At 37.3% G+C, this 14,670-nt stretch overlaps 1 protein-coding gene across 28 annotated transcripts in view; it reads left to right on the top strand.

Moving 5' to 3' along the window:
* The first annotated feature begins 9,239 nt into the window (after positions 1 to 9,239).
* POT1 (protection of telomeres 1) overlaps positions 9,240 to 14,670 on the top strand; it is a 92,740-nt gene continuing 87,309 nt past the window's right edge. For 2 of the 28 annotated variants that reach the window (XM_070616511.1, XM_070616516.1), the window contains exons 1-2: positions 9,517 to 9,610; positions 10,403 to 10,587. Coding sequence is in view for 8 of the 28 variants with exons in the window: in XM_070616493.1 (XP_070472594.1) it covers positions 10,465 to 10,587 (123 nt within the window). In the remaining 20 variants the exon portion in view is untranslated. Of the gene's footprint in view, positions 9,611 to 10,402; positions 10,588 to 14,670 lie in introns of those variants that run through there. The other 26 variants (XM_070616508.1, XM_070616493.1, XM_070616492.1 and 23 more) reach the window with 26 other exon arrangements.

The following is a 14,670-nucleotide window of genomic DNA, read 5'->3' as shown; positions in this document are numbered from 1 at the left end:
TATTCAGTCACAAACTAGCAGGTCAACATGATCCTGATGTCGGGAAAGGGAACTCATTTTAGCAGTACTCATATGGGCGTTACCGATAGGGCATTACCAAAACAGCATTACTGGCTTTATAGGAGGACAAGTATAAATTCTTGATTTAATGGTTAAAGCAGATGTACAATGTATGTTTGATAGGCCATAAATCAGGTTTTTTAAGTTCAAGCTGAATCAATTTTGAATCAGAAGAGTTACCCCATATACCCCAATATGTAAAAAAATCTCTTGTCACCGTCTACAGCCTCATAATCCAAAGTTTCTGATATCACCCAAGTCATCTAGGAATATCATTTCAGGTAAAGGCAGTGTTGAGGAAACAAATTAAAAACAAAATCTCCTCCCAATCCAGAAAACCTCTTCACAAAGGTAGAGAAGAAAGAAAACAGGTTTATTTGGACAAGCATTTTCAGACTGCAATGAGCATCACAAGCAATCTGCTGAGAGATTGTAAAGATAGAAAGCAATCTCGCTCTCCTATACAGACAAGCAGATACAATCTATTACATACATGTACTCAAGATAAAAAATAACTAGTCCTCAAGAAAGAGAACTTGACAGCACCATTTGTCACACATAGTTCATTCTAAATTTACCTGGTAATTGACAAGACCATCTGTGTTAGTTAATTGCCTTTATCCAAAGGAAACATAAACTTCTCATGTCTTTATGACAGGAGGTAGTTTTGCAACTTGGAATGAGGCACCCACCCAAGTAAAACTCCAAGTCTCCCACAGAAACCGACACACGGGGATGCTACCTTCCTCAATGGGTACATGGGGATGCTACCTTCCTCAAAGGACAGATGGGGATGCTACCTTCCTCAGTGGGCACATGGAGATGCTACCTTCCTCAAAGGACAGATGGGATGCTATCTTCCTCAGTGGGCGCATGGGGATGCTACCTTCCTTGATGGATGATTACATTTCAAAGAGATTGCCCCCAGTTTCCTCTAGAGAAACACACTTAGGTCATAAGTGTGTTAGGGTTAGGGTTAGGGTTAGGGTTAGGGTTTAACCATTAAATCAAGAATTTATACTTGTCCTCCTATAAAGTCAGTAATGCTGTTTTGGTAATGCCCTATGATCTTTTATTTTTATTTCGTTTTGGTGGCTTGCATGCCATTGAAATATTTCTTTAGTTTTAAGTCCAGGAAATCTATGTGAAAATGTCGTAGCAGTAATAAATCTGAGAATTTAAATTACAATACAACGTCCAACTTCAATTCACTGAGTCAGGTGTCTTTTTTAATTTCAGGACTTTTTTCTTGATTTATATCCTTAAATTGACTTTCTGTTCTAATTGTTCTATTCTCTACATGGCCCCCAGGTATGTATATATGGATCTATTTTGGCAAACTTCCTATTCTTTTTTTCTTTCGAATTATTTAAATGCTTTTTTCTTTCCAATTACGTTTAATTCAGTACACTCAAATTTGTCCTTCATTTAGGTAGATTTGTTTTCAATGGTGTGGATGTTTCAAGTTTTGCATCACTTACGTGGTTTTATTTTTGTTCTCACTTCTTTTGTTGTATTATTATTTCTCCTCTGAGTTCCTATATCTCTGTCTTGAAATCTCCATGCATGAAGGTCTTTTAAAAGTTTTTTTTCCATTTCCCAAGCTATTTGCTTCCATAAGAAAAGACTTCACCAAAGTTTTTATCTACTCCATGTTAAAATATTTTGTTGGCTGTATTTGTTTTTAGGTTTTCATTTTCTTGAATGACTTTTTTCCTTGCGTGTCCCTTTTACATTTCTGCTCACCTTTGAATGTGATTTCTTCCTGGCTCCAGTTATGTACAGGACTTAATGTGGGAAGAGACTGGAAGATTACCATAGGCTAACATGAAGAAGACTGTGGCAAATTGCTTTATTAGAAAAATGGGATATATGTAGAATTTTTCTCCTACCCCAACTCCCTTGCCACTCCATGAAGACAAAGAAGGATCAGGAAGGCTTCTTCAGCCCACAAACTTGATCTTCCTATCTAACACAAGAGTTAATTTTCCATTAGATGGTACCAAGCACTTTGGAAACCTGCTGCTCTGACAGATTTGCTCATGATCTGAAGTGGTTGTTGATATTTCTCAGCCTCTTTCAAAATGGTCCAATGTTCAATGCACTTGGGATCCTTTATTAAGATGTTTTAAAGTTTGGGATTATTGGTGCTAATATCATCTAAGATAAAATTTCTACTTCTACTTTTCATTTGCTTTGTTAGAAGTGGGCAGAGATTTTGTTTCTCCTCCAGCTTAAAGGTGACTATCTCCATTGTGTATTTTTTGGGTAAATCTTTTACTGTCTTTTCCATTCTATATGTAATTATTCATTGATTCATAGTTTCTATCACTTTAGAGCCAATTGGAGCAATTTATATTTCTCAGGAAAATTATCCATTTCAAAGCCTTTAAATTTTATTGGTGTAAATTTTTACAGAGAATTATTTTATACTGGTTTAATATTCTACATCTATCATAGGTCCCTTTATTATTTCTGATATTTTGGTAAAATCTAGACTCAGTCTGAAGATGTTAATTATGTGCCTTTTAAAGTCTCCTGTTTGATCTCGAAAATCTTGAGACTAATTTTTTCTCAAACTGGGTTTGGTGACTTATGCTAATAAAGCATATTTTTCTCAAAATTTTGGTGATGGTCTTGCTAGCTTCTCATATTTTGTTTGATGATTTCTGTTTGCTGGCTATGGATGTACGTTCTGACATCAGAACTGGCCTCAGGAGATTGTGAGAGCAAAATGCTGGTGAACTACGCCAGAAATTTCTGTCTGATTATGTCTGGCTTCAATGATGCAGGCATTCACCCTTGCTACTTTGCTCCAAGGGCAAATGCAGCTGATGCCCAGGGAAGGACAGAACTCTGTCCAGCTATTCCACATACACTCACCCAAATAATCCCTTCTCTGGGGACCTCTCCAACTGTTTGAATGTGTTGCTCTAGGCTTGATGCATCCTTTAGTACCATTTCGCATCTGCTGCTCAATCCTCTTCTGTATGTCTTTTGGGCTGTGGTTTACGTGAGCTTTTTTTCTGTTTTCTGTATTTATTGAATTCCTAAAATTACATACCTAATTGAGAGAAGATATTCCAGCTTTCCATCACTTTTGATTTTTTTTCTTTTAAATGTATCCATTTAAAGGCGGTTTGGGTTGGACAGGGTTCTTAGTTTTTGTCAGCCGTCTTCATCCAATGTCCTTGTCCAGCACTTCCTATGATTATTGATATTTGAAATCTGATTTTCCTCTGACCTGGGTTAAACATTTCTAAAAAGGTAATGTAGTATCTGTGTGGATTTATCTCTTCTAGAAATGTGGGGGTTTGTTTGTTTTAACGGTGTTTTTTGTGAGGGATTTGTCACTTGCAGAACATATTTTCCATATATGTTTAACGGGTGAGGCAGTTTATAAAGGCCACAATGGTAGAAGAATGGCCTGATTTTATCTTATGCATTAAAACCCAGTAATCTGTGGTGCAAAGATCGGATGAATATCATTAGATATTTTATTATCTAATGGTCCTAATTGAAAGGGGCCCTTTTAAACTTGTGATTTAGGTTATTTGCAGGGTTTTAAATATTTAGTAGTGTCCATGTTTTTCATCTCTATGGTAGTCATCAGCACAGAATGCAAATATCAGGGTATGGGCATAGCGCAGATGAATCTATGCAAAAATGTGGATATTTGAACTCTCAGTTAAATGGCTGTTGTTTTTATGTTTGCTTTCCTTAAAAAATGGGGGATATATTAAAGATAACTTGGAAGGTCTTATATTAAAACTTGGAGCTATCTGAATGTAATCAAACTATGTAATTATAATTAGAACATGCTTAAACCATCAATCTATAAATATGACTCTAGCTCTAGTATGTATTTTATTATCTGACTCTGGGGAAAGCTGGAAAAGAGGATAACAATGGAAGTTAGGAAATTATTTTAGGAGGCTGCTGCTTTGAAATGGTGAGAGATAACTAGCTTGATGGAGGTGGGGAGAAGTGCCTGGATCCAGGATAGGATAGGTTCAAGAAGTTAAAATCAGAATTCCTAGAGCCTATTTTTTTAATTCTCCCATCTAGTATCAGATTTTGCTAAGTGAAGATTATTAGTGATGTTAGATGTCTTGTACCTATGAATTTCCCCATGTTCACCTGAAGGAAGGTTGCTTTTGACAGCCAGTAACAGAAAACTGAAAACTGAAAATGACTCAAACAATAAGGAAACTTGCTAGCTCATATAACTAGACATTCAGAGACATGCGAGGTTTCAGAGTTAGCTAATTTAAGGGCTTAATATTACATCATGTTCGCAAAATTAAAAAAAAAATCTGACATTCTGCTCCGTCACAACGGACTCTCTTCCTCTTAAATCTGGTTCCTTTTTGGTCATGGACTGGCTGCCAGGAGCAATTGGTCTATATGTCTCCTCACTTGGTACCAGGAAGAGAGGAGATTGATTTGTCATGTTATCTCTACAGAGAGAGAAAAAAATTTCTCCCAGAAGTCCCCAGCAAATATCTCCTCATCTCTCCTTGTCGTGACTTGGGTCACATGCTCATTCCTGAATCTGTAACTGTGGCAGAGAAGATAGGATATTTCTGATGGAGGAACAGATGGTATAATATAAAGGATATCAGGTAGAAATGCAAAGAAAAGAGGGATTTCTAATATAAGGAAAATTAGGGAGGAGATTGATCAAGATTAATGTTACTAGTATTTGGAAGTTTAATATGAATAGAATTAGATCACTTGGAGTACATAAAAAACTCTTGATGGAGGGGAGAGGAAGGCATAATCTTCAATGTCATCATATTTTATACCACGTTTGAATTTTGTTCTCCATGCCTTTTATAGCTGATTTTTAAAAATAGATAACATGCAATAAATAAATATTTTTCAAATGTTAAAACAAACAAACAAACAAAAACCTCTTGATGCTCAGATATAAATGACAAGACAAAAAGAATAAATTTCCTTTTCACCATTTCCTTTCATTCTAACAGACTTACAAGACTCTGTTAAACAAACACGACTCTAGACTTTGGACCCGTTTATGCCATCTTAATATGAAAATAAGTAGGAATGGCAAAGTATTCGTTTTTCTCCATCTGTTCTATTCCTTTGGCTATGCCAAACTGACACTTCACTCTGGGTTGAATATACCCTAATTAAACTGAAGTTTTTTCAAATGTAATTATATGGTAATCATTTTTATTCTGCTCTAATCATAGGAAAGATATCTTGGACTAATTTTTTACCATTGAGAATTAGATAAAAGTAGGGTCAAGACAAATGACATTTTATTCTCTAATTAATACATTAGCTATAACCCTATCATTCTACCAACACATAATCTTTGATGGGCAAGTTATGGCTAGAAAAGATAAATTGTCACAGCCATAGAAAGTTTCACGGTTATTATACACAAGTGAAAAATGGACAAAATACCTTCAGTTTTCATCAAGGGGACTCTGTGATGCTGACTTTTCCACTTCCTAAAAAATGTATGAATGTAATGAATAAATGCAGATTCTATTTAAACTAATAGAAGAAAGAGCTGACAAAATTACAAAATGTCTTTCTGTGTTAAAAATGTATTTTGAAACTAAAGCAAATGGTTCTCAATTATTCCAAATAACCATGATGAATTTAAAAAACATGCAACCTCCTAATCAATTTTCCATTAAAACTATTCATTATAAAGCTTTTAAAAGCATGCCTATTTTTGATCACTCAAAAAAGAAGGGAAAGAAAGAAAATATCAGACTAATGAATTGTTACCTGCTACTATGCTCTCCAACTTTTAGAGCTGGATCATTGTCTTTTCAAAAGAAACAAATTATAAACACAATTTTTAGTCTAAGTTTATACAGAAAAATGATTCTATGTGTGTTATTGCAGGATTTTCCAGAACATAGACATAGCCTCATGTTATAAAATGTAGGGCATGTAGAAAAGAGAGATTCTAAACTCAAGACATAAACCCCTGCTTCTACAGTGTTAAGAAGTTGAAAGATCCTCTGACTAATCCATCCTTCATGTCTGTTCATTTCCAGCAGGTCTTTTCCTCTCATTTTTCTTCACCTCCTTTCTGTATGTGCTGCCTGAATTATACATGTAACAATCTGAATGTAAACCAAGTTCCTTATTTCCTTACTGTGAGCTCAATACCTTTACTTTATTAAAGATTTTTTTTTTTTGAATGGCTGAATGGAGGACAGCATAGGCATCAAAGAGTGGCATCTATTCTGGGAATCCTAACACCTTCTAGCTTTTTTGCTGATTCCTCCTCAATTTTCCCCTCTTCCCCTTCTCTACAGAAAAAACTGAAGAACCAACCATTTTCTTAGGCAGTGTGGTTCTTCCCACACATAGGCCCCTGGGGTCTTGGTTCTTTTATAAGCAGGCTTGTCAGAAAATATTTCTCTGAATTAACACTCATCTTAATGCTCGTGATACAGTTTTTTTCATCTCAACATATTATATCTTCAGTGTAAGTTAACCAAAGGTTGTCTCTGTTGAGAGAGTCTATCTCAATTCTGTGCCTTTCACATTCTATGAGTCACTCAGATGCCACACGGTGTGGTCCAAAACAGGAGAATGACCCATTTTTCTTCATGGTGAAAACTTGGCCCTTCTTGCTTAGTCCATACCATGCTTCACACATTTGAATCCCCTGTTATGCTAACATGGCTTTTAGACAGTTATTTTCTCTTTCCATCCATTCACTTTTCCCTTAGAGTATGGTTGGTCCCTTAGCATTCCTCTCAGAGAGGGCTTTTCACTAAATTTGATTCGAAGGAAACCTAAAGTTATGCATGTACATGTAAAAAAATTTACTACTAAAACACAAAGGTTTGGGGACATCCCTTCAATAGACACTGATGTTTTTCTCAATTTGTGGTACTCAATATTATGTTTTAAAAAATATCTTTACTGTCTTCCTAATACGCATTGAGTGATTACACACATTACATTTAAATTTAAACTTGTTATAAGTTTCTTTGATTTTATCTTGTTTCAACTATATAACAATATTAAAATTTGATTCTTTATTGAAATAGGATTTTATGAATTGATCAGATGTTCAATAGAATTGGACAGAAGTGCTATCAGATCACAAGGAAATGAGCTCCAACCAATGTGCCCTAGCTATTACTGTTAGGAAATCTCAGGACGAAGCGGAAGATATTGTCAAGCTGTAGGCATGCAAGATGATAACAATAGCTTGTGGGGAAAATAGGTGGCAATTGGAATGGGTTAATGACTCTGCAGTGAATGCAAAGGAAATAAATTTGAAGTGTTGGGTGATTAGGAAATTCAATTTGAAATTTCAACATTAAAAAAGCAAATAGTTTAAAGAGGAACTTGAAAATGCTAATGAGAGGGAAAAAGTATCAGAAATTTGAGGGTTAATTCCTTTCACCTTTGATCAATTACTTATAACAACAGCACTGAATCTTTATATTTATGCTTTTCTTAATAAAAATGCCCATTCCACTTCTAGTACTCATTTATTAGTGAGAATCCCATTTTAACTTTTCTTAAAGTGGAGCATTTTTACATTGTAGATTTTATATCAAGACTTTCTTCATTTCACCTTTAAAAATTATAATTTGTAATAGTTTTTACATAAATTGTTAGTCTTCGAGTAGCTTTTTATGCTGCGTCAATAGACAGAAAAACAGTAATGGCTTGTTTTGTCATATATGACTTCAGTGCCTTATCAAGTTAATTCAATTACTTTTGTCCTTCTCTTATCTTAAATTGTACTGTATATTCATGTTAACTTTTCTTCATCTGTAGGGCACACTAATTCCTAATGCAAGAGAAACCAGTATAGGCTCTGGAGCCATATGCATCCCCAGCCCTGCTAACAACTGGAAGATCGTGAAGAAGAAACAAGATTAGAAGTGACTTGGATGTGTATGAAGTATTTGGGTCCTAGAGAAATTGAGAATAATCACAACCAAAAAAAGCAGTTATAGACACTTCCGTTAGATATTTTTACCACAGTAGAATATGGACATGATAGACTAAATAGAGGAAGAGAAAAAACTTTAAAAGATTCAGTTGATAGAGGATAAGAAGAAAACTAAGAAGACGTAGTAGCATAATGAAAATGCTTTTAAAAAAATAAGTAGGAAAGACTACAAAGTGTCCTTTTGGCATAGCAACAAAGAGCTCTTCAGTGATCTTGGCAAAGGCAGTTTCGGTGTAACGAGATGAGAGTCGGGGGCAGATGGAGCCGGGAAGTCAGAGGTGGGGAAAGAGAAACATTTGTTCCTTCAACAATTATTTAGCCCCCGTAATGTGCCAGACACTGCACAGGCTCTATGCACGTAACAGTAAACAATTCTCCCTGCTCTTCATAAGCTTAGGCTGCAGAAGAATGTGTTTAAATGCCGATGGCAAGGAACAAGGAGGAAAAGTTTAAAATATGTTGAGAAAAGATTTATAATTGATGATGGAGGTGAAATGAAACTGGCCAGGATTCAGAGCCAAGGTGGAGGACTTCACTTAGGAAGGAACAGTATTTCTGAGCTGGGTGAGGCCAGGGTAGGAACGAGGAGAGGATCAAAGCTTTACTAACCATAGTTTTCCTGAAATGGACAGCTCCTGAGCTCAGACTCTTGCCCGGCTGCTCTATGCACAGGTACATACAGGGTTGGGAGGGAAAAGGAAAGATGGTGTAACACTGAATGCTTCCTGCTGAAAAAAAATAGTTACTTTAAAAACAGTTAGCTATTTCCTCCTGCAAATATGTATCTACAGCAGATATTTTAGTCCAAATTAGCCTTGGAAATATTTATATAATTCTTTAATTACACTGGTTTTTGCACTGAAGTAGTTTCACTTAAATCAAACGAGCGGAGGCATAACTCAGAAATTTGCATAAGATTCACATTTAATAATACATCTTACTACTTATACCGCAGAATCATAGCCCTACAAGTCAACGAAGAGGTCAATCAAACCTCCCTGAAAATAGCATTACTCACTAGTGGAATTTTTTTCTTTGTAAAAAATCGCATTGGGGCTCTTTCTTCTGCAGGGAAAGAACTAGAGGTTAAAAAAAGGGGTCTGGCCCACAAGAGCTTCCAATTCACCTAACGGAATCTCAAATCCCGCCCCGGTTCTGGAAAGGCTTTTTATTGGTTAGAGGATTTAGGAGCCGCGCAGCGTACCGCCCCCGCTACCACTGCTGAGCCTTGGGCCTCGACGGCGAGAAATTGACAGGGGGCGAGGCTAAGGGGAGCGACGAAAGTTCCGGGTGGCTGCTGTACCGCCGCCCCACACTCCCTTTGGCGCCGCACCCTCTACGTAGTCCGTGAAACTTCCAAGGGCACGGAGGCCTGGGCACCGTCACCCAGTTTATCCTCCGCGGGCGCGGGAGTGACCCGCAGTATATCCCTGCCGACCGCGTACGCATGCGTGAGGCTGAGCGGCCAGCGTGCGTGTGACGTCACGTGCGCGCCGGTCGGGTTTCTTCCTAGTTTCTCTGTAGAGCGCGGGTGAGTAAATTTCCAAAAAAGTTTGGAGTTCGTTGCGTAGGTACAAGGTGAGTAGGAACCTGAACTGGTATTATAAAGAGGCTGATTTTGTTTAGATCAAAATTTAGTATTAGTGATTGCAGAGAAACCCTTCGTACTTGTCTTTATCGTGAGCCTGCTGTGTTGAGCATCTTGCTTGGCATTTTGTAAGCAGCTGACTTGAGTTAATCCAAGTCCCCGCCCTCACGGAGCTCAGCTGGCTTGGGGAAGGTTGGTGCGCACACATTAAAATTAAATATTGAACGCTAGTGCGTTTAGTCAAGAGGTTTGAGAAATCAGATTGAACCTACAACGCCCAAGTTGTCATGGGTCCAGTAGTCGTTTCTTTCGATTGTGAAGGGGCTGGAGGGAGGAGTAATATATTTTATATATTTTAGAGTAATTTTATATTTTAGAGTAATGAGCTTTTGGTGCGTAATTCGTGTACATGATATTCCAACTGCCAAAGGGATTCGAAACCAAAACCAAATTTTTCAACTTCCCCTCCTTCCTCAATAGCTTGTACATTTTGAATTACAGTGGTAAAGGCACTTGTTAGTGCAGTGTTCATAGATCCGAAAATTGGATTTTAGAGGTACTTCTTTAAATAGAAAACTAAATAGAAAAGGGTTGTTTCAGTTCTTTAGGAAAATGCGTGTCTTGATCCTTGTAATAAAATTATAGAATAATCCACCCTCCTCCTATCACCCCCCAACAGTGATAACTAACTTAAAGGAAAGGAAAAGCAAAACTAAGTCGAAGAAGCTTAAAGCAAATTGTTGATTACATTTTATATAAAGCACTGCTGTTTGTGTTTTCAGCAGCAAGCTATCAGCTTCCGTAATTGACTTTGCTTTGGAAAGCACTGTGAAGCAGATCTGATATGCCACTTGAATTAATAAAAGAAGTCAATGGGGTGCCTGAAATTGAGCCGCTAAGTAAATTACACAAAGTAGATTTCAGATCCCTACAGCCAGGTGGTGATTATAGCAAGAAATACATCCAGGTAAGAACTGTCATGACTCAAAATAGTGATCTTTGTTTTTTAGCAGTTGCGCTGTCGTGTGTCATGTGCCTAGGTGTGGTTTTTCTTTGAATTTCTTCTGCTTGTGGGTAGCTGAGCTTCTTGGATCCGTTAGTCAAGGTTTTTCATCGAATTGGGGAAATTATTGGCTAATGTTTCTTTGAATTTTTTTTTCTACCACATTATTACTCTTTTCTCCTTTTGGATATTGTTACATGTATGTTTGTATGTTAGGCTGTTTGATATTGTCCCACAGATCTCTAAGATAGTGTTTCTTATTCTTCAGTATTGTGTTTTGGCTGAGCGGGATTTTCAGACGAGTAATTTCTACTTATTTACCTTAAAGTTCATGGAACTTTGTTTCTTCCATATCCAATATTCTATTATGCATATTTAGTGAATTTTTCATTTTAGTTATTGTACATTTAAGTTAGGAACTAAAGAGAGAGTTAGGAACTAAGCAGGAAGGAGGTGAAAGGGCTTATTAGTGAAGTAAGTCTGATAGTAAAAAACAGAGAAATAATGCTATATTTCAGTTTTGCCCTTCTAATCAATATTCTCCATATAGACGTTTGTTTATCTTTTATGCCTTTTGTTTTCCATTTTCCTCATATTTTCTTTCATATGAAATAAAGATTTATGTATTACAATTTGTCTCCTCTATTACATTTAAATTCTTATCAGATGCTTATTAGTATTCACAAACTCATTTTGCGTTTGGTAGATTAGCATGGTGTTTCTTGCATACGTGTAATTATTAATAAATTGCTGTGATTTGATTCCTTTTTGTTTCTGACAAATCATTAGTTCTAATTATTACTGAACTGTATCTAGTTTTATCATTCTTTTCTTATTTTATGTTTTACATAGAGGTATTTAAATGATATGGAAGTTTGCTCATTTGTTATTTTTGTCCTGATTAAAGTCTCCTACATATCCATATTGTTTCTTTATTTTTATTACTACTTATATTAGTGAAATATTTTTTCAATTCCAGCAGTTTTATTAGTATTATTATAATAAACCATTTTGAATATAAGTAAACATGTTAGTATACAGTAGCATTAAAACTAGGAAATACCTTTACTTATTTCTCATGGTTGTCACATTGTTATGCACAATGCTTACTTAAAAAAATAAGAGTGAAGTATATGATTTCTCTTCTTTCATCTGTCTGAGTGAATCTCTTATTTTTCAAGTCTCAGTTTAAATACTTAGATGCATTTTTCTAGCCTGCAGATATTTCTTATTTATGTTTCTTGAGTTTTATTAAATACATTTTACTGCTGAATTCTTTGTTTTTAGTCTACAGTTCTGTGAGTTTTGACAGATGTATAAAAACATATAACACAACCATAATCAAACTCTAGACGAGTCCATCCCCTCCTAAAATTTTCTAGTCAGCTGCTACCCCGATTCCAATCCCAGCCAACCGCTTTTTACCAATTTTCTGACGGTATATTTTTGCCTTTCAAGAATGCCGTGTAGATTGAATCACGCAGTATGTAGCCTTTTGGGTCTGGCTTCTTTTGCCAGCGTGGTACATTTGAGAGGCTTCCAGGTTGTTGTATTTATCAATAGTATTCCTTTTTATTGGTAAGTGGAATCCTATCACAGTCTGTTTATCCATTCTCATCCCCTAGTTTGGATTCTTTCCAGTGTTTTGTAATTAGGAATAAAGCAACTATAGACATTTGTGTACAGGTTTTTATGTAAGTAAAGGTTTTTATTTCATCTGGGTAAATGTCAAGCAATCGTGTAGTTCCTAAGCAACAGTGCATAATTCGGTTTCTAGATTGGCCTGCTACAGTTCAGTAGATTTGGCTGGTAAGGAGGCAAGGAGCCTGAAGTGGATTTAGACAGCAGGCAACATGAACTTCATTTTTGCATTGGTTCCCCTTGCCTCCCCAGGTCTTAGGGGCGCATTGCCCGGGTTTGTACTGTGCACACAGGTGGGTGTATCCCTTCTGAGGGACACTCCGCTTAGAAAGTCTTATAAGGGGGTGGTAACATTTTAATATCTATATTAATTCATTTTTATCCTGAAAGCAGACATGAGACTTCTGGAGAAGAGGCCAGCTGTTAATAGTACTCTCGGCTGTAACTTCATCAGTTCAGCATTCTCCATCCTCCTCATTCAAGGCAATAAAATGAGGGCCAAAGGTCTTCCTGTGCTTGTAAAAGGGATTTCTTACCTTGTAGGAGAGGAAGCTCGAAATTATGAATCTGGGAGTTTATGTAGGTCAGCTATTCAACTTCACTCTCTCCTCTTGAGAGAGAGAGAGAAATCTAATCTCCCTAATAAAAATCCATCATTTGGAATTTAAAGGAGTGTCCCTGGATTTCTTCCATCCCTTATTGAAATGTACACACGTAACTCCGGGGACATAAATCCCCTTGGAAGTTTCTCACTATCCAGTCATCCTTTAACTTCCAAAGCTGCTTCTTTAACTCAGGTTCCATTTTTCTTTGCTCAATTTAGCTAAAGACCGGAACAAATTTCATACCACCTTTCTAATGGAATAGCTCCTCTTGCAGGTAAAACTGCCTGCGTAATATGTAACTGAGGGCTCCATGAGCAACTGAGGGTATTTTCTTAAACACTTGAATGTTTCTTATAACTAACCATAGGGGCAAATCACATTGTCTTTTTGGTTAATTTCTGCTTTTTACTCAGGAAGCACAATCTCAAGGGCATACGTGCTACCCTTGGAAACAAAGTGTTTACAGTTGTGGGGGGCTCTCCCAAGAAGAACATAGCTCAGTCAGGCAGCACAGGTTGACAGGGTCACCTGTGTGGTCTGCCATCTGGTAAGCCGTAAGGCCCCCAGTTCAGTCCCAATAATTCAGTTTAATCCTTCTTTTCAGAGAGACTGCTTGAGGGCAGTTAATCAAATCTATCCTGCTTGTCCAGTTCGTTTTCCCTACAAGTTGTGGACACCATTTGGAAGTATCTTACATGGACAGTATAGGAGCTGGGCCATGCCCTGCTGGCTCGTGGTTAGAGCCATCAGCGGGGGGTGCAGTTAGTTTTACTTTCAAAGCTCTCTACAATTGGTGAGAGCAGCCTAGTGCGTTTCCCTTTGGGGTGAGGGAAAGGCTTCTGGAATAGTTATGAAAGACAAAGATTATTAATACCTTCCTTCCCCTCTACCTCCTGATGTCAAAGGAGTTTAATTTCCCAGATTCTAGGCCCTTCCCAGGTGCTAAAGATCTTTCCCTGGGTGCCTCTATTGTTATGAAATGGTTGTGTCCAGTTCAGTAGCTATAATTTCACATTTCTTCAGTCATCCCAAACTCTCACCCAGATCTTTCAGTTGGATCAGGTGCAAGAGTAACAGAAGTACCTGCCTTGAATTTAATTTGATTAATCTAATTTAATCTGATTTTGGTTCTCACTTGCTTTGTGTTTTGGTAGTGTGTTCTTTCTTGCTTTTTTGTATGCCCATAATTTGTTGTTGTAAGCTCTACGTCTTTTGAAGGGCAGTGAAAACTTAAGTCAATAGTTTTTATTTCTGGAAATGTGCTGGCCTTTCTGCTGGGACTTTACTGTGGGGTGTTGAGTTAGTCTAGCCCGGAGTTCAGCTCAGTTGGGCATTTGTTGTTGCTCTGGTTACTTCAGCACCCTCCAGGCTTTGAATTCCTTTTGAGTTAGTTTGTATTTAGGACGGGGGTCTGGTTGGCCAGAGAGTTTTGTCACCGTCTTCCCACCTTTAAGCTTTAGGTCTTTGCTTTGTGCTTTGCCTCAGATGAGGTCCTTGTGCTTCTGTCCTAGTAGGAAACCCTGTTACTTTTTAAAGACACTCGTCAGCCTTGTGATGAGTGGATGTCTTCTGTTCTGATTAAGTCTCAGTCTTGCCAGGCAGTGTGTTCCTGGGTCTTTGGGTGAGGTCTTAGTGATCCTCGAGCTGTAGGTCTGACCTTCGCACCTGTATACATATTCCTGCCCATCTGAGAAGGGGTAGAGGTGTTTTTTTTCTGTTTTCCCTTCTAGCTGCAGTGGGTTTTCACCAAAGCCCTAAGATTCATAGGTTTGTTGCCCTTCTCCCAGCAGTTTAAGGACTT

The sequence above is a fragment of the Equus przewalskii genome, chromosome 4 (genome assembly GCF_037783145.1).
Source record: "Equus przewalskii isolate Varuska chromosome 4, EquPr2, whole genome shotgun sequence".
NCBI classification, from domain to species: Eukaryota; Metazoa; Chordata; class Mammalia; order Perissodactyla; family Equidae; genus Equus; species Equus przewalskii.
This window is presented reverse-complemented; position numbering and strand designations above follow the sequence as displayed.